This window comes from Mobula birostris, chromosome 2 (assembly GCF_030028105.1).
Source record: "Mobula birostris isolate sMobBir1 chromosome 2, sMobBir1.hap1, whole genome shotgun sequence".
NCBI classification, from domain to species: domain Eukaryota; kingdom Metazoa; phylum Chordata; class Chondrichthyes; order Myliobatiformes; family Myliobatidae; genus Mobula; species Mobula birostris.
In genome coordinates this window covers 7,878,789-7,899,329 of record NC_092371.1, presented here as the reverse complement: position 1 = coordinate 7,899,329, position 20,541 = coordinate 7,878,789, and the positions used below count along the sequence as shown (strand labels likewise).

At 44.7% G+C, this 20,541-nt stretch overlaps 1 protein-coding gene across 2 annotated transcripts in view; it reads left to right on the top strand.

Annotated features, from left to right (window-relative positions):
* LOC140211900 (ubiquitin-conjugating enzyme E2 Q1) overlaps positions 1-20,541 on the top strand; it is a 104,235-nt gene that overhangs the window by 70,392 nt on the left and 13,302 nt on the right. For both annotated transcript variants that reach the window (XM_072282090.1, XM_072282095.1), the window contains exon 8: positions 9,234-9,324. In XM_072282090.1, coding sequence (XP_072138191.1) covers positions 9,234-9,324 — 91 coding nt within the window. The remainder of the gene's footprint in view (positions 1-9,233; positions 9,325-20,541) is intronic.

Below are 20,541 nucleotides of genomic sequence, written 5' to 3'. Positions count from 1 at the left end.
GGAGTCTAGGAGCAGAGGGCACAAACTCAGAATAAAAGAATGTCCCTTTAGAACAGAGACAAGGAGGAATTTATTTATCCAGAGGGAGGTGAATCTGTGGAATTCATTGCCATGGATGGCTGTGGAGACCAAGTACATTTAAGATGGAGGTTGATAGGTTCTTGATTAGTAAGAATGCCAAAGGTTACAGTGAGAATGCAGGTGAATGGGGTTGGGAGGGAAAATAAATCAGCCATGGTGGAATGACAGAACAGACTCGATGGGCTGAATGGCCCAATTCTGCTCCTATATCTTATGGTCTTACACTGTATTTCTCTCCTATATCTTATGGTCTTACACTGAGAACCACAGACCAATTTATCATTGCGTTCCGCCCCATCCCTCCTCGAACCACATCCTGGGCCTGTTCAGCAGAGTGGGAGGTGGGTGAATAGATTTTTAGAGTCTGGGAGAAAGTGGGGTTCGGGTAAAAAGGTTCGGCCAAGAATAAGAAAACAAGAGCAGGAACAGGGATCCAAGCATCTCTCCCACTCCACTCCCAATGGTACAATACGATCATAACTGATCTATGCTAACCTCGGTTCCTCAGCTCCCGTTCCCCAAAGTTCACAGTAAATTTATTATCATGTCACCACGTACTACCCTGAGATTCAATGTCTTACTGGCATTCACAATGGGACAAAGTACAACAGAATCAATAGAAAACTACACACAAAGCCCATGTGCCAAATAAACCAAACTGTGCAAATAGAAAAAGAAACTACTAATAAACCTTAACTAACCTTGTGTACAGACACTCCTGTGCCTGGGTCACTTTATGGACACAATCGATGTATAGAAGCTGTCTTGTGTATTTTTATTTATTGTGAGTTTGTTTTTTACTATTGTGTTCGTCTTATTGTGTCCTGCATAGGATCAGGAGTAAAAATTATTTTGTTCTCCTTTACACTTGTGTACAGGAAATTACCTTGAACAATCTTAACAGACAGTCTCAAAGTTCAAAGTAAATTTATTATCAAAGTTACATACATGTCACCATATATAACCCTGAGATTCGTTTTCTTGCGGGCGACTGTGTTGCGCAACGATCTCATCCCATCTGCCCACGTTAGGGCCGTAGCCCTGTAAACCTCTCCTAACCGTGTGCTTTTAAATGTTGATAATATGCCTAGTTTCAATCACTATTTCTGGCAGCTCATTCAAAATGCACACCACCAAATGCAACATCAAGAATTTCAGGTTCATTGTCATCTGTGTGTAAATACGTACAGTCAAATGAAACAGCATTCCTCTGGACCACAGCATGTCCACAAAACACACATCACACCCAGCACATAAAGCAAAGTATTTCAACAACAATAAGTTAATACAATATAATTCAAAGTGCTGGTAGAGCACAGGTATATAGCTCGCTGTCCTCGTAACAAGACCTCAGTGGGTGCAGGATATTCATTAATCTCACAGTCTGAGGGAAGAAGCTGTTACCCAGTCTGGCAATCCGGGTCCTGATACTCCTGTACCCCCTTCTTAATGGTAGTGGGTCAGGGATTGTGGGATCCTGAACAATCCTCCAAAAACGGCGGGTGCCACAGTATCCTATGGTTAGCGTGATACTGTTACAGCTCGGGGCGTCGGAGTTCAGAGTTCAATTACAATGTTCTCTGTAAGGAGGCGGTATGTCCTCCCCATGGAACGTGTAGATTTTCTTCTGGTACTCCGGTTTCCTAACACAGTCCAAAGGTTAATTGGTCATTGTAAATTGTCCCACGGGCCGGCTGGTGGTGTAGTGGCATCAGTGCTGGACTTCAATACAGATGGTTCAAACCCAGCCGGGTCCCAACCCGGGCAGCAGCAGTATCTGTGCAGAAGAAAGGCCTGGCAATCTACTTCCGTATCTTGCCATGAAAACCCTGTGGTCCATGAGGTCACGAAGAGTCGGACCGGACTGAACGACTGAGCAACAACAAAATTGTCCCACGATTAGACCAGGGTTAAATCGGGAGTTGCTGGGTGTCAGGGCTCGAAGGGCCTATTCTGCGCGGATCTCAATAAATAAACAATGCTTTAGGCACTTCAGATACTGTGCTGTGGCGGGCAAATGGGGGGGGGGGAATGGGACCCCACTCCTCTCAGCCGTTTTTTTACTGTCCTCTGTAGGGTCTCGTGGCCCAAACCTTGCAGCTTCCATACCACACACTGGTTCAGCCAGACAGGATATTCTCGATGGTGCTCCTGTAGGAAGTTGTCGGAATAGGGTCAGGAGGCTTGCACACCTCGATCTCCTCAAAGTGTTATGTATTGCTATGCCTTGACTACTGAGGTGTGGGTCCATTATGTGCATACCGAGGAAATTTGTGCTCTTCACTCTCTCCACGGCAGAGCTATTGATGTGCAATGGAGACCGATCAACCTGCACCTTTCTGAAGTCCACAGTCATCTCTCTTGTCTTGTTCACGTTGAGGCTTGGGTTATTCTCACACCACTTGACAAACTTGTTGTCCCCTGATATCCCCTTTAAATCTCTTGCCTGTGACCTTAAACCTTTGCCTCCTGCTTTTAGCATCCTGTCCCTGGGGTAAATGCTATCCGTTCAACCTGTTTATGCCCCCCTCATGATTTTGTGTGCCTCTTATTAGGTCACCCTTCAATCTCCTGTGTTGCAGGGAATAGAGCCCCAGTCTGCACAACCCCTCCTGGTGACTCAGGCCGCTGTCAGGCCATATCCTGGTGAACCTTTTCTGCATTCTTCCTTCTTCGATGTCATCTTTCTTATTACAGGGTGACCAAAACTATACACAAAACTCCTGATAGTGGCCTCACCAACTTCTTGTGCAACTGAAACATAACTTAACAATTCCTGTACCCAGTGCCCAGTGCCCTGACTGAAGCAGGGCAGCCTGTCAGATGCCACCTTCACCTCCCTGTCTAGCAGTGATGCTGCTTTCACTGAATTAAATGTGCCCCTTTACTGGGCATGGGAGAAGAGGAATCTGACTGAACCATGTGTAGATGCATTTAAAAAAAAAATGCGCCTTTTACATCGGGGACCTGGATGGAAAGTGTTACATGCATTACTGTTGAAAAGTCTTAGGCGTGTGTGTGTGTATGTGTGTATGTGTATATGTATATGTGTATGTGTGTGTGTATATATGCGTGTGTGTATATATGTGTGTGTGTATATATGTGTGTATATATGTGTGTGTGTATATATGTGTATGTGTGTATGTATATATATGTGTGTATGTGTGTATGTATATATGTGTGTGTATGTGTGTATGTATATATATGTGTGTGTGTATGTGTGTGTGTATATGTGTATGTATGTGTGTATGTGTATATGTGTATGTATATATGTATATGTGTGTGTATGTGTATATGTGTATGTATATATGTATATATGTGTGTATGTGTATATGTGTATGTATATATGTGTGTATGTGTATATGTATATATGTGTGTATGTGTATATGTGTATGTGTATGTGTATATGTATATATGTGTGTATGTGTATATGTATATATGTGTGTATGTGTATATGTATATATGTGTGTATGTGTATGTATATATGTGTGTGTGTGTATGTGTATGTATATATGTGTGTGTGTGTATGTGTATGTATATATGTGTGTGTGTGTATGTGTATGTATGTGTGTGTGTATATGTGTATGTGTGTGTATATGTGTATGTATGTGTGTGTGTATATATGTGTATGTATGTGTGTGTGTATATATGTGTATGTGTGTGTGTGTGTATGTATGTGTGTGTGTGTGTATGTATGTGTGTGTGTATGTGTGTGTGTGTATATATGTGTATATGTGTGTGTGTGTATATGTGTGTGTATATATGTATATGTGTATGTGTGTGTGTATATGTGTGTGTGTGTGTATATGTGTATGTGTGTGTGTGTATATGTGTGTGTGTGTATATATCTAGGGTGCTATATTCTGTTCTTTTGCACAGTACTGTATTTGTCAACAGAGAGCAGAGAAAGAGTTTGCAAATCTGGCACGAGTAAAGGATATTGGGAATGGGGAGGATGGAGTGCCCTAGGAGAGGTGTTGGACAGGTGGCAGAGGAGGAGTGCCAGGGGTGGGAGATGGCATGTATATTGAGACACCAGGCAAGGTCATTTGATTACAAGCAATTGGTTTGTTGATCATTACAGAATGTTTCTGTGGTGCTCCCCATTCCCTGCCCCCTTCCCACTCTCAGTCCACAATAGAGACCCATATCAGAATCAGGTTTATCATCACTCACGTATATCATGAAATTTGTTTTTCTTTTGCGGCAGCAATACATAAAATTGCTACAGAACTGTGCAAATGTTTTAGGCACCCTGGCTATATATACGTGCCTGAGACTTTTGCACAGTTCTATAGAGCAGCACTATGTCGTAGATTCTTAAGTTGCTTCACGGATTCCCGAGCCAGCTGTTTATTTCTGTGGCCGGGAAGAGATGGTGTACTGTCTATATTACAGCCTCTTGAGTGGCTGAGGGAGCTGCTCCTCGAGATCTGGCTGCACATCAGCCCCGAGCTCAACTTCAATTTCAAGTTTATTGTCATTCAACTCTACACGTGTGTACTGCCAAACGAAACACCATTCCTTCGGACCAAGGTGCACAACACATAAATTAATATTGCCACAAACAATAAGCTGCATTTATGTACAAGTTGAAAAAGTAGACAGTATAATACTATTGTGGATACCATAGAGAGTGCACAGGAGATTTACAAGGATGTTGCCTGGATTGGAGTCAAGTCACCTTTTACTGTCATTTCGACCATAACTGCTGGTACAGTACACAGTAAAAACGAGACAACGTTTTTCAGGATCATCGTGCTACATAAGAGTGTACCTTATGAGAATAGGTTGAGTGAACTTGGCCTTTTCTCCTTGGAACAACAGAGGATGAGAGGTGACCTGATAGAGGTGTGTAAGATGATGAGAGGCATTGATCATGGATAGCCAGAGGCTTTTTCCCAGGCCTGAAATGACTAGCACAAAGGGGCATTCATAGTTTTAAGGGGCTTGGAAATAGGTACCAAGGGGGTGTCAGGGTTAAGTTCTTCCACACAGAGTGGTGGGTGTGTGGAATGCACTGCCAGCGACAGTGCTGGAAGTGGATACAATAGGATCTTTTAAGAGCCTCTTAGGTAGGTACATGGAGGTAGAAAAATAGAGGGCTGTGCACAAGGCAGTTTCTAGAGTGGGTTACATGGCTGACACAACGTTGTGGGCCGAAGGGCCTGTAATGTGCTGTTGATTTTTATGTATTGGCGCTTTGTACATGATGAGACGTGAGTGGTGTCAGGGAGTTCAGCAGACTCACGGCCTGAGGGAGGAAGCTGTCTCCCATAGAAAACCATAGAAACTACAGCACAGAAACAGGCCTTTTGGCCCTTCTTGGCTGTGCCGAACCATTTTCTGCCTAGTCCCACTGACCTGCACACGGACCTTATCCCTCCATACACCTCCCATCCATGTATCTGTCCAATTTATTTTTAAATATTAAAGAACCCGCATTTACCACCTCGTCTGGCAGCTCATTCTATACTCCCACCACTCTCTGTGTGAAGAAGCCCCCCCCAATGTTCCCTTTAAACTTTTCCCCCCTCACCCTTAACCCATGTCCTCTGGTTTTTTTTTTCTCCCCTTTCCTCAGTGGAAAAAGCCTGCTTGCATTCACTCTATCTATACCCATCATAATTTTATATACCTTTATCAAATCTCCCCTCATTCTTCTACGCTCCAGGGAATAAAGTCCTAACCTATTCAACCTTTCTCTGTAACTGAGTTTCTCAAGTCCCGGCAACATCCTTGTAAACCTTCTCTGCACTCTTTCAACCTTATTTATATCCTTCCTGTAATTTGGTGACCAAAACTGAACACAATACTCCAGGCTCGGCCTCACCAATGCTTTATACAACCTCATCATAACATTCCAGCTCTTATACTCAATAATTTGATTAATAAAGGCCAATGTACCAAAAGCTCTCACATCCCAACAATTCTTGCCCTAATGCTGTGGTACCTCCTGCCTGATGATAGGGGTCAGAGAGGTTGTGGGGCAGTTTGGGGCCCCTGATTTACAGTCGCTGAGTACGGTGGGGGGTGGGGAAGGGCTTCTTGTGGGATCTTCTGATTGGCCTGCCCCTGGGCCCAGCCAAGGTGACCACTCACAGGTCCAGGCAGTGGGCAGTCAAGGGTTCTGCCCAAGCCGACTGCCTGCCCATTTTCCAGACTGTGCTTGGGTGTTAATGGGTACTAGAGGGGATTTCCCAGTGCAGAGGCCCTCTCGGGCCTCAAGTGTGTTGTAGGTCGTGCTCATTAGAATTTAATTTGAACTGTAGTGAGTTTTATCTGGTCTGGATACAGTATAGTGTTTTGTGATTTTGCAGTCAGTTTGAATAAACTTTTGTACATTTTTTAAATAAAAGCTGGCAAGTGTGCAGTCGCCCCGGCAACACAGAGGCGACAGGGGAGGAGGGGTGGTGACCTTGCACCCTTTCCCAAGGACCGCGTATTCATCCTTCGAGCACAAGCATTGTGTCTGCAGGCAGTGCAGTGAACTATGGCGTCTGCTCTGGCTGACTGGCGTTTCAGCGCAGAGGTCGTGACCTGGCTCTGCGCTGACTGACTGCTGTTCAAAGGCTGGGCGGTGCCTTCCCCCACCGCCCGCTGGCTCTCGAGGTTTCGACCGTAAGTCTCGGGAGCAGAGGTAGACCATTCGGCCCTTCTCTGCCATTCAATCAGGATGGTTTTCTTCATGCTGCATCAGATCCAGAGTAACAATCACTTTGCTCTCCCTTACGCCCGTGCACTGAAGAATGACAACAAACAATCAAATCCTAAATCTTAAATTTACTTTCCTTCCGAACCCCATTCTCCTGCCTTCTCCCCGTAATCTTTGCCTTTACTAACCAAGAAACTTTCAACCCCCACTTTAAATATACCCAATGACTTGGTCTCCACATCTGCCTGTGACAATAAATTCCACAGACTTGTCACCCTCTGGCTGAAGAAATTGCTCCTCATCTCTGTCCTAAAAGGACATCGCTCTATTCTGAGGCTGTGTCCTCTGGTCCTAGGCTCTCCCAGAATAGGAAACCACCTCTGCACATCCACTCTATCAAGGCCTTTCACCATTTTCTTATGATCCTGAGAGATTGAAAAGCTCCATCGATAGACCATAAGATATAGGAGCAGAATTAGGCCATTCAGCCCATTGAGTCTGCTGCACCATTTCATCATGGCTGATCCATTTTCCCTTTCAGCTCCAGTCTCCTACCTTCTCTCCATATCCTTTCATTCCCTGACCAATCAAGAATCTTACCAACCTCCGTCTTAAATATACGTAAAGACTTGGCCTCCACAGCTGCCTGTGGCATTGAATTCCACAGATTCACCACTCTCTGGCTGAAGAAATTCCCCCTCATCTCTGTTCTAAAAGGACACCCTTCTATTCTGAGGCTGTGTTCTCTGGTCCTAGACTCCCCCACCATAGGAAATATCCTCTCCATGTCCACTCTATCGAGGGCTTTCACTGTTCGCTCGGTTTCAATTGGGTCAACCCTCGTCCTTCTGAATTCCAGTGAATACAGGCCCAGAGCCATCAAACACTCTTCACATGACAAGCCTTTCAATCCTGGAATCATTTTCTTGAACCTCCTTTGAACCCTGTCCCGTTTCAACACATCCTTTCTAAGATGAGGAGCCCAATATGGCTGTTGGGCAGGCAATGGTGTCATTTAAGTAGTGAACGGGATTAGCTTTATTTATTACGCGTATATCGAAGCATTATGAAATAAGTTAGCATCAACGACCAACAAGGATGCACTGGGTGTGAGTGTTGCCACGGTTCTGCTACCAACATAGCATGCCCTCAACTTACTAACCACAACCCCTACGTCTTTGGACTGTGGGAGGAAACCAGAGCACCCGGAGGAAACCCACTTCGTCATGGGAAGAGTGTACAAACTCCTTACAGAGAGTGGTGATATTGAACCTGGATTGCTGACGCTGTAATTGTGTTAGGCTAGCCGCCATGTGAATGCTCCTTATGAAGATAGACTGAGTGAGTTCGGGCTTTTCTCATTGGAGAGCAGCAGGACGAGAGGTGACTTGATAGAGCGGACAGCCAGAGACTTTCCCAGGATGGAAATGGCCAATACAGGCATAAGGTATTGGGAAGAAAGTATGGTGAGGGATGTCGGAGGTAGGTTTTTAATGGTAGGTGCGTGGAATGTCCTGCAAGAGGCTGGTACGTTAGGGACAATGGAAAAGCTCTTACCGAAGACTCAGGAGCAGAATGGGGCTATTAACCCCACTGAGTCTGTTGCGCCATTTGATCATGTCTGATTTATTTTCTCTGTCAACCCCATTCTCCAGCCTTCTCCCCATAACCTTTGATATTCTTGCTAATCAAGAACTTATCAACCTCCACTTTAAATATACCCAATGACTGCGCCTGTGGCAATGAATTCCGCAGATTCACCATCCTCTGGCTAAAGAAATCCCCCCCATCTCTCTCCTAGAGGGATGTCCTTCTATTCTGAGGCTGTGCCTTGGGGTTCTAGACTCACTGTAGGAAACATCCTCTCCACATCTTGGGGCAGCATGGCAGTGTAGTGGTTAGCACAATGACTTACGGGACCAGCAACACAGGTTCACTTCCCGCCACCTGTAAGGAGTTTGTACGTTCTCCCCATGACCATGTGGGTTTCTTCCTGGTGCTCTGGTTTCCTCCCACAGTCCAAAGATGTACTGGTTGGTAAGGTTAATTGGTCATTGATCATTGTCCCGTGGTCGGGCCAGGGTTAAATTGTGGGTTGCTGGGCGATGTGACTTGAGGGGCCGGAAGAGCCTATTCCACGCTATGTCTCAATAATAAAAAAAAAATAAAATCTCGGCCTATCAATATTTGATGGGCTGCAATGGAGTGCTATGTGGAAGGGAAGTGTTAGGTTGATCCTGGAGTCTGTTACAGGTTCAGTACAACATTGCAGGCTGAAGGGCCTGTATTGTTCAAAAGGTACAGTGAGAGTATGAGGAAGATGGCCTTGAGCCATGTTGGTATTAAATTCTGAAGCAGGCTTGAAGGGGCAAGGGCAACGGCCTGTTCTGGTTGTCCGTGTCTCTGTTTCCCACTCCTTCCCTCCCTAACCGCTTTGTTGTAAAGGCACTAGACAAATGCAGGTCTTGGTGACTGATTCTTGCTGTTTCACTTGCAGAGTCGATCAGGACAGTGCTTTGCATAACGACCTCCAAATCCTCAAAGAGAAAGAAGGCGTTGACTTTATTTTGTTAAATTTCTCTTTTAAAGTGAGTACTGTGCAGGGCGAGGTGCCGGGGGGAGGGGGTGGGTGGGTGGGGTGGTGTGTGTGGGTGGGAGAAGCTTCCTGATCAGCCCTGCCGTCTGTGGGTCGTTTCTCACTGTTACATAACTGGGAGCTGTGTCGCTCAGAGGCCAGAGTTTCTGGTCTCATTTTGACAGTTCAGGAATTTGAATTTGGTTGCAAGAGGCCCTAACTTCTTGAGCGCCTGCTGTTGTCATGGCCGAAACATTTGCAGGTTGAATGCTACTGGTACTCTGGCCAGCTGAACTGACGACCTAGGGACACAATTCCAAGTCCCAACGTAGGATTTGTTTTCAGTTATTCAAAATCTAGAATTAAAAGAAAGTAGCCTGCCTCGGTAATGAATCTACTGCTTATAATAAATATGCATCGGATTCACTGATGGCATCCGTGGAAGGGAAACTTGCCATCCTAACCAGGCAATCGCACACCACTAGACCCAGGCCTTCAATCAGAGAGGCATCTGCTACTGCTCCCTGTCTTCTGCTGAAGCTAGTGTTGAACCCATTTTAATACCTCAACCTGAATGCCAAGCAGCTTCACTTTCTGGACCAGCTTCCCATCTGGGACTTTGTCCAAGGCTTTGCTGAAGTCCATGTAGACAACTTCTACTGGCTTTGCCTCACCAACCTTCCTCATAAAGTCTCTGTAAAATTGGCTAGATGAGACCTACCATGCACAAGATCATGTTGGCTATCCCTATTCTGGCCATGTCTATCCAAATACTTAGAAGATCTTTCAGTAATTTACCCATGACTGATGTTGAATCCAATTTACTACCTCATCCTGATTGCCAAGCAATTGAGCCTTGTTGAAATTCGTCTTGGTTATCTGGAGAAGACGTGTGTTAGAGTTGTATATGAATACGTGCTTTGATAATAAATAAACCTTTGAGCTAATCTCCCATGCGGGACTTTGTCAAAGACCTTGCTGAAGTCCATGTAGACAACATCCACTGCATTTCCTTCCTCAAACTTCCTTGTAACCTCCTCAAAATAAAGACGCAACCTACAACACGTAAAGCCGTGATGACTATCCCTAGTCAGACCCCGTCTATCCCAATACTGTCTGCAGCCATTTAAGCATATCTAACACGGGTCCCTTTTTATTCTTCCTGTATTCTCATCAGCACTCCCAGGATGGGCTGTATGTAAAGATACTACATTGGGCAATTAATCTATTCTGAAGGAGGGTCTCGGCCCGAAACGTCAACAGTTTATTCATTTCCATAGATTCTGCCTGACCTGCCGATTTCCTCCAGCATTTTGTGTGTGTTGCTCTGGATTTACAGCATCTGCAGAATTTCTCATGTTTATAATTTATCCCTGCTCATCTTTGAGACGTGGGATGATGCTGCCATACTCAACATTTAGGAATGGTTTCTTCCCCTCTGTCATCAGATTTCCGAATGGTCCATGAACACTTCCTCATTATTCCTTTTAAGCTTTTTATATACATTCTGGCTGCTTTATTAGGTACATTTCATTAATGCAAATACCTATTCAGGCACTCAATGCGTAAAAGCATGCAGACATGTTCAAGAGGTTCGGGATAGGATAGATGGTAAAAAGCAAAGAGAGCGTGCAGTCAGAACGTCAGGAGGGGCAGGGAGATGATAAGACAAAATTGCAGCCAGCAGGCTGAGTATCAGTGCATTTGGGATGCAGAATCAAAAAGGGTAGCAAATACAGTACTCAAAGTGTTATATCTCAATGCATGGAGTAATAAGAAATAGGATGGAGATCTTGTTGCACTATTACAGATTGTCAGGTACGATGTTGTGGCCATCGCTGGATCATGGCAGAAGGATGGTTGTAGTTGGGAGCTGAATGTCCAGGGTTATGCAGTATATCAGAGGGATAGGAAGGTAGGCGGAGGGGTTGGTGTGGCTCTGCTGGTAAAGAATGGCATCAAATCATTAGAAAGATGTGACACAGGATCAGAAGATATGATTCTTGGGGGTTGAGTTAAATTGCAACGGGGAAAAACCCTTTGGAGGCAGTGATCACAATATGATTTTGAGTTCATTTTGAAATTTGATAGGGAGAAAGTAAAGTCTGATGCAGCAGTATTTCAGTGAAGTAAAGGAAATTACAGTGGTATGAGAGAGGAGTTGGCCAAAGTAAATTGGAAGGAGCTGCTGGCAGGGATGACAACAGAGTAACAATGGCATGAGTGTCTGGGGAAAAATAAGGAAGGTGCAGGATAGCTATATTCCAAAAATGAAGAAATACTGAAATGGCAAAATAGTACAACCGTGGCTGACAAGGGAAGTCAAAGCAAATGTTAAAGCAAAATAGAGGGCATACATACAACAAAGCAACAGTTAGCAGGAAGATAGAGGATTGGGAAACTTTTAAAACTTTACAGAGAGCAACTAAAAGAATCATTAGGAGGGAAAAGATGAAATATGAAAGCAAGCTAGCAAACAATATCAAAATGGATAGTAAAAGCTTTTTCAATTATGTATTTTAAAAAAAAGAGAAATGAGGGTGGGTATAGGACTGCTAGAAAATGAGGCCAGAGAAATAATAACAAGGACGAGGTGGATGAACTATGTTAGTATTTTGCATCAGTCTTCAATGTGGAAATGTGGAAGACACTAGCAGTGTGCCAGATGTTGAAGGGTGTGAGAGAAAAGAAGTAAGTGTAGTTACTATGAAAAGTGAGAAGGTGCTCATAAAGCTGAAAGACACAAGGGTACATAAGTCACCTGGACCAGATGAACTGCATTCTCGGGTTCTGAAAAAGATAGCAGTAGAGATTGTGGAGTGATGATCTTTCAAAAATCATTGAACTCTGGCATGGTGCCAGAGGACTGGAAAATAGCAAATGTCACTCCACTCATTAAGAAAAGAGGCGGGCAGCAGAAAGGAAATTATAGACCAGTTAGCCTGACCACAGTGGTTGGGAAGATGTTGGAGTCAATTTTTAAGGATGAGGTTAATGGAGTACTTGGTCACAGGACAAGATAGGAGAAAGTCAGCATGATTTCCTTAAGGGAAAATCCTGCCTGACAAACCTGTTGTAATTTTTTGAGGAGATTACAAGTAGGGTAGGTAAAGAGGATGTAGTGGATGTTGTATATTTGGATTTTCAGAAGGCCTTTGACAAGGTGCCACTTGTGAGGCTGCTTACCAAGTTAAGGGCCCATGGTATTACAGGAAAGTTACTGGCATGGTTAGAGAATTGGCTGACTGGTAGGAGGCAGCGAGTGGAAATAAAAGGATCCTTTTCTGGTTGGCTGCTCCGTAGGGGTTGGTGTTGGGACCGTTTCTTTTTATGCTGTATATCAATGATTTAGATGATTAAATAGATGGCTTTGTTGCCAAGTTTGCAGATGATACAAAGAGTGGTAGAGGGGCAGGTAGTGTTGAGGAAACAGGAAGGTTACAGAAGGACTTAGACAGATTAAGAGAATGGGCAAGAAAGTGGCAAATGAAATATAATGTTGGAAAATGCATGGTCATGCACTTTGGTAGTAGAAATAATTGTGCAGACTATTTCTTAAATGGGGAGAAAATCCAAAAATCTGAGACGCAAAGGGACTTGGGAGTCCTTGTGCAGAACACCCTGAAGGTTAACTTGCACATTGAGTCGGTGGTGAGGAAGGCAAATGCCATGTTAGCATTCATTTCAAGAGGTCTAGAATACAAGAGCAAGGATGTGATGCTGAGGCTTTATAAGGGACTGGTGAGGCCTCACCTTGAGTATTGTGAACAGTTTTGGACTCCTCATCTAAGAAAAGGTGTGCTGGCATTGGAGAGAGTTCAGAAAGGTTGACAAGGGTATCATATCAGGAACATTTAATAGCCCTGGGTCCGTACTCACTGTGATCTCGAAGGATGAGGGGAGAGATCTCATCGAAACCTTTCGAATGTTGAAAGGCCCAGACAGAGTAGAAGTGGAAAGGCTGTTTCCCGTGGTGGTGGAGTCTAGGACAAGAGAGCACAGCAAGATAGAGGTTTAAAACAGAGATGCAGAGAAATTTCTTTAGCCAGAGGGTGGTGAATTTATGGAACTTGTTACCACAGGGAGCTGTGGAGGCCAGGTGGTTAAGTGTATTTAAGTCAGAGCTTGGTAGGTTCTTGATTGGAGATGACATGATAGGATATTGGGAGAAGTCCAGGGAGTTGTGCTGAGGAGAGTAAAGGATCAGCCATGATTGAATGGTGGAGCAGACTCGATGGGCCAAATGGATGGAGAAGAAATATGATCGAAGTGACCTTGACTGTGGTGCCAGATGGGGTGGCTTGAGTGTCTCAGAAACTGTTGATCTCCTGGAATCTTCATGCACAAAACTCTTTAGAGTTTACAGATAATGGTACAAAAAACATCCAGTGAGCGGGAGTTCTGTGGGTGAAAACGACTTGTTAGTGGGAGAGGTCAGAGGAGAATGGCCAGACTGGTTCAAGCTGACAGGAAAGTGACAGTAACTCAGATGACCACACATTACAACAGTGGTGTGCAGAACGCATGCATGTCAAACCTCGAAGTGGATGGGCTGCCGCAGCAGAAGACCACGAGCATGCACTCATGGCCACTTTATTAGGTACAGGAGATGCATAATAAAGTGGCCACTGAATGCAGTTTGTAGATTTTTGTCTTTGCATGGTACTTGCAAGTCCTTGGAGCACTTCCACATAAGCTGCCTCCAGCGCATCCTGGGAATTACCTGGCGTGAGCGGATGCCTCACACTGAAATACTTGTAAAGACCAACTGCAGGAGTATTGAGGCCACGATCACCCAGCGTCAGCTGCAGTGGCTGGGGCACGTGATAAGGATGCCCCCATGTCAGTTACCCCGCAGAGTGTTACACAGCCAGCTACATCATGGTCGACGCTCAGCTGGAGGGCTGAAGAAGCGCTATAAGGATCAGATGAAGAATGCTTTAAGGAAGTGCAAGATCAGACCCGAGGATCTGGAGGAGGTTACTGCTGACTGTAACACGTGGCGACAGCTGTGTGGGGACGGGGTTTGTATTTTCAAGAAAGGGTTAGATAGAGCTCTTAAAGATAGTGGAGCGAAGGGCTATGGGGAGAAGGGTACTGATCAGCCATGATCACAGTTAATGGTGGTGCTGGCTCGAAGGGCTGAATGGCCTACTCCTGCACCTATTGTCTATTCTGGAGATGGAAAGAACAACCAGAAGACAGCAGAAGAGAGCCAGGAGAAATGCAGCCATGGTTGCCACTACTACTACATATACATGTCCCACCTGCAATAGAGCTTGTGGGTCCAGGATAGGACTGTATAGTCATCAAAGATCTCACCATTAAAAGAGTGGACGTCGTCATCATCGGATTTGGATGGACAACCGAAGACACAGTACTGCTGCCTCAAAGCAACAAATTTCAGGCATTTATCAGTGATGATAAATCAGGTTCTGATTGGTGCTGGAGATCAGGTTCGAAACGGGGTTGCTGGTTACACCAGTCTGCTGCCCACCAACTTGATCCTGAAAGTTGGGACCCACAGAAAAGTAACTAAGTTAAAGGTAAAATAGTTTTATTCATCACCTGTACATTGAAACATGCAGCGTCAAAACAGTGAGGAGAAGCCCATAGGTGTCGCCACACTACAGACACCAACATAGCATGCCTGCAAATCTCTAATTCTAACCTGTGTGTCTTTGGGATGTGGGAGGGAACAGGAGTGCCCAGAGGAAGCTCGTGCAGTCACGGGGGAACGTGCAAACTCCTTACAGAGAACGGTGGGAATCGAGCCCCAGTTGGCGATCACTGGTATTGTGATGTGATTACTGCTAAGCTGCCCTCTGAATTACCACCTGGCTACCCAAAGTCAGGTTTATTCTCATCTGCACAAGTCTGTGTGTGCGTGGGTGCAATTTAAAAGCTTACTTGCAGCAGTATCACAGGCTCAGAGCACTAGATGCTCAACATCCATGAGAAAAATACAAACATGTCAAATAAAATTTTATAAGAACAGACTAAAGCACTTTTGTCTAGTTGTACTAAGTGGTAGCATAACGATCAGTGAGACACTATTTACAGCTTGAAGCATCATATTTCAATTCAGATGCTGGCTGTAGGAAGCTTGTACATCTTCCCTGTGAACATGCCCGTTTCCTCTGGGTGCTACAGTTTCCTCCCACATTCCAAAGACATACGGGTTAGTAAGTTAAGTAGTCATTGTAAACTGTCCTGTGATTAGGCTGGGGTTAAGTCGGTGGATTGCTGGACAATGCGGCTAGTTGGGCCAGAAGGTGCTGCATTTCTAAATAAAATTTTACAGAATAACAATTCTGTCAGTAAAATATGCTCCATTTTTTTGGGGAAAAAAGCAAGTGATGACATCGCAGGTTTACTCTCTGAAAGAGCACACACAAACCACAGAGTACGAGCAAGCCTGTTGCTAGGGTGGCTGGTGGCTTTATTAATTTTTATACTTTTGTTAAAACCTGATAGACCACCTGTAAGCTTTGGACTTGCTCTAAACCCCATACCAGAGAAATATGGATTGTCAGTCTCGGAGCAATACAGCACAGATACAGGCCCTTCGGCCTACCCGTTCCATGCTGACCACAGTGCACGCCCAGCACTCAGCCTGTATCCCTCCAAGCCCTCTCCACCTACCTATCCCAGTGCTTCTTAAATGATACTATTGCACTTGCCTCGAACACTTCCTCTGGCAGCTCTTCTCCATCTACACACCACTCTCTGAGTGAGAAAAGCTACCCTCAAGTCCCTTTTAAATCTTTTTCCTCACGGCTGGTTTTGGACTCTGCTACCCTGGGGAGAAAACTATTACCGTCTACCTTATGTCTGCCTTTCACTAACCTTTCTTTGCTTTGCCACTCACTCTCCTACATTGCAAGGAATAAAGACCTTGTCTGTCCAACCTTGCCCTATAGCTCAGGCCCTCAATTCCTGGCGAGAGCCTGGCTTTATTTGTTGTACGTCCATCAAAACCTACATTGGAGAGTGTTCTTTCTGTCAATAACCAACACAGTCCGAGCATGTGCTGGGGGCCGCCCACAAGTGTCAACATGCCATGCCCACCATTCACTAACGTTTTCATCCTTGGTATGTAGGAGGAAACCAGGACACCCAGAGGAAACCCCCGTGGTCACGGGGAGAACGCACGTATTCCTTGCAGACAGTGGTGGCTTTGGACCCCGGGTCACTGGTACTTGTAAGGTGTTGGGCTGTCTGCAGCACAGCTCTGCCTGTTATCTGGGTGTTAGCTCACCAAAGAGGAAGTAGATAAATGATTTGGCAGCTCTGGGAAAGGGGCACAGAAGAAATTGGAACTGGGGTAGAACAGCCACGATCACACAGAATGGTAGGAAGTCTTGAGGGGCCGAGTGGCCTATATTTTTATTATTGAGATACAGCGCTGAACTGGCCCTTTGATCCCCTGATTTAATTCTACCATAATCACAGGACAATCTACACCGACCAATTATCCTACCATCTGGTACGTTGTTGGACTGTGGGAGGAAACCAGAGCACCCGGAGGAAACCCACACGGTCTCGGGGGGAGCGTACAAACTCCTTGTACTTTCCTCAAACAAAGTGAAGGGAACTGATCCTGGGTTGCCTGTACTGTAAAGAGTAGTGCCAACCACTACGGCACCATGCCCTCTTCCTATAACTCTGTTCCACCTGCAGAAAGGAGCCATACACCTGAGGCTGGGATCTTACTGATCTAAATGAATAAATAATGAGGTTTGTATCAGAAGTGAGACTGGCTCTTTCTTTCTTTCTTTTTAAATCTTTTTATTGAATTAGTACACGAAAGGTAAACCATATAGGCACTAATACACTGTTGCAATATAACTTTACAAGAGATATTAACACACAAAAAAAAATTAGTACAAACAGTGCAGTTTAGATATAAAATAACAAGGTAATATAATAGTATACTAATTTTCATAAGGAAAAGAAAAAAAAACCCCCAAAAAAAACCCACCGTGCAACTGATCTAAAAAGCAAAGCAAAACAATGGGCTAATTAGGTATCAAGTAGAGTTAAACAACTTAAAACAATCACATCCTCAAACCCGACCTCCATTAAAAACAGTTAAAAAGCAAGAAGGGAGTGTAAATATGGACAGAGAGAGAAAAAAAAGTTACATTAAATGAAAATGTTGAATAAAAGATCTCCAGGTCTGTTCAAATTTAACTGAAGAATCATAAAGATTACTTCTAATTTTCTTCAAATTTAAACATAGTATCGTCTGGGAAAACCAAAAGAATGTAGTTGGAGCATTAATCTCCTTCCAATGTTGTAAAATATATCTTTTCGCCATTAGAGTAAGAAATGCAATCATTCTACAGGCTGAAGGGGAAAGACTACTGGAAATTTTAGGTAATCCAAAGATAGCAGTAATAGGATGGGGAGAGATATCTATATTCAATACCTTTGAAATAATATTAAAAATGTCTTTCCAAAAAGTTTCCAGAGTAGGACAGGACCAAAACATATGAGTTAAGGAGGCTATCTCCCCATGACATTTGTCACAAAGAGGATTAATATGAGAATAAAAACGAGCTAATTTATCTTTGGACATATGTGCTCTATGGACAACTTAAAATTGAATTAGGGAGTGTTTAGAACAGATAGAGGAAGTATTGACTAGTTGTAAAATATGCGCCCAGTCATCCGCCAAAATAATAAAGCCCAATTCCTTTTCCCAATCTGAGAGACTGGCTCTTTGCGAGGTCGGATTATGGAACATGGGGGTGGGTGGGGTTTGCAAAAGATGGAGTGAGTGGGTCTCTTGAGTGTGGAGAGCAGGATAAAAACAGAAGCTCTCTGAGATGGTCATCCCCTGAGGCAACGTGGTTGAGAGCAACACAGTTAACACTTCAGGGCTGGACACCAAGAGGGTAAGACCTGGCCATTCAGCCCATCGAGTGTCCACCATTCGATCATGGCTGACTTATTTTCCCCCTTGTACTCATTCTCCTGCCTTTCCCTGTTACCTTTGACCCCTTTACTAGTCAAGAACCCATCGACCTTTGCTTTAAGTACACCCAGTGATTTACCTTGAAAGGGTAATCTTGATTGGCACATACCACTTGCGCCAAAGGGTCTGGTTCCATACCGAATAGCTCTTGACTCTTAACAATATTATCCAGCCAAGAAAATGGATGGTTTTGAGATGGTATAAAGGGGAGAAGCAAGATCATTTCTATGAAGTTAGTTGGCAGCTTAGTGAAACAGGTCTGGGCAGAAGATGAGGTGTGATCCTTTGAAGAAAACTTCTATTGAGTTTCACACACACGTGCTGGAGGAACTCAGCAGGTCAGGCACCAGCGACCTGGATTCAATTCCCGCCAGCGTCTGTAAGCGGTTTTTATGATTCCCCCCCCCCCCCCCCCGAACGCATGGGTTTCCTCAGGGTGCTCTGGTTTCCTCCCACAGTCCAGAGATGTACCGGTTGGTAGGTTGTAAATTGTCCTGTGATTAGGCTAGGGATTAAATTGGGGGATTGCAGGGTGGTGTGGCTCAGTGGGCCTATTCTGTGCTGTATCTCAATCAATAAATTAAAAATGAGCATCTGTGGAGGGGAATAAACTGTTAACTTTTCTGGCCGAGTCCCTTCATTGGGACTGGAAAGGAAGGGGAAAGAGCCCAGAATGGGGGGAGGGAAAGGAGTACAGGCTAGTAAGTGATAGGTGAGACCAGGTGAGGGGAGGGGGAATGAAGTGAAAAGCTGGGAGGTGATGGGTGGTAAAGGTAAAGGGCTGAAGAAGAAACAATCTTAATCGCAGAATGGACCATGGGAGAAAGGAAAGGAGGAGGGGCACCAGAGGGAGGTAATTGGCAGGTGAGAAGAGAAGGAGTTAAGCCTGATTTATACTTCTGCGTCAATGCGACGTCGTAAGTACTGCGTCGCTGCAAACCCTACGCAGAGCGGGCGCGGATCCCTACACCAGAGCCTGACGCTCACCTCTCCCAAAATGTAACTATGTGTTGTGGCAACGCAGAACACAACAGCTGTGATTGGTCCGCTTGGTAGCATCGCATTTCCTCCTACGCTGCAATAGCTTCCCATTGGGTGACTGAAGGGCAGGGAAGGAACTCTGGCTGCAATGCTTTCCATGAAGCTTTACAGACCTCCGAAATTATGGAGGACACATTTCGCTTTTACGAAAAAAGACGCTCACTTTAAACTTGTTTACCCTGAGAAAGACTACCATGACCATGAAACCTTGCACGGGCAGGTGTGTGTGCATGCGCAATGTGCCGGAATTGCAGAGCGACACAGACACACCAACGCACAAGTATAAATGCTCACAATGCGTGCAGGCCACTTGAGTAGGTTACCGCATCGAATTAACGCAGAAGTATAAATCAGGCTTAAGAGGTGAGCCAGACTGGGAAATGGAAAGTGAAGGGGGAGGGGAGAAATTACTGGAAATTATGGAAATCGATGTTTATGCCTCCAGATCATCATCATTTTGCACCGTGTCATTTGATATCATCGTTATGTGCTGTGTCATGTGATGTGGGCGATTGTGGTCCCGTGACTCTAGGCAAACATTTCTACAGAAGTGGTTTGCCATCGTCTCCTTCTGAGCAGTGCCTTTGCAAGATGGCCGACCCCAACGATTATCAATATTCTTCAGTGGTTGCATAACCAGGATTTGTGATATGTACCTGCTGCTCACACGACCATCCACCTCCTGCCCCATGGCTTCACGTGACCCTGATCGGGGGGCTAAACAGGTGCTACACCTTGCCTAAGGGTGACCTGCAGGCTCACGGAGGGAAGGAGCGCCTTGCGCCTCCTCTAGAAGAGACGTATCTTCACCCTGGCACTCAGTACCTCCATAAGTTAGAGAAATTGATGTTCATGCTATATGCTGAGTTTGTTTGGAACTGTAAGCCTCTGAGGGAGTCTGTGTGTTAAAGTAGTAATAATAATTTATTTATCGAGCACTTTTCATTCAGTAAGCGTAATTTAAATTGCTTTACAATGGGATAAAGTGCAAACATGAAAATAAGAAGCCAGAGATGTTAGTTAAAAGCAAAGTTAAATAAATAGGCTTTGAGCTGGTGTTTAAAAAGTGTCAACTGAGTCTGCATCCCTTTATAGTTTTAGGTATTGAGTTCCACAGTTTGGGAGCAAAGTTAAAAAAAGATTTTGAGAGAGATTGTTTAAGTTTAAGAGACTGGCAGGCAAAGATCTGAGAGCTCAGGCAGGATT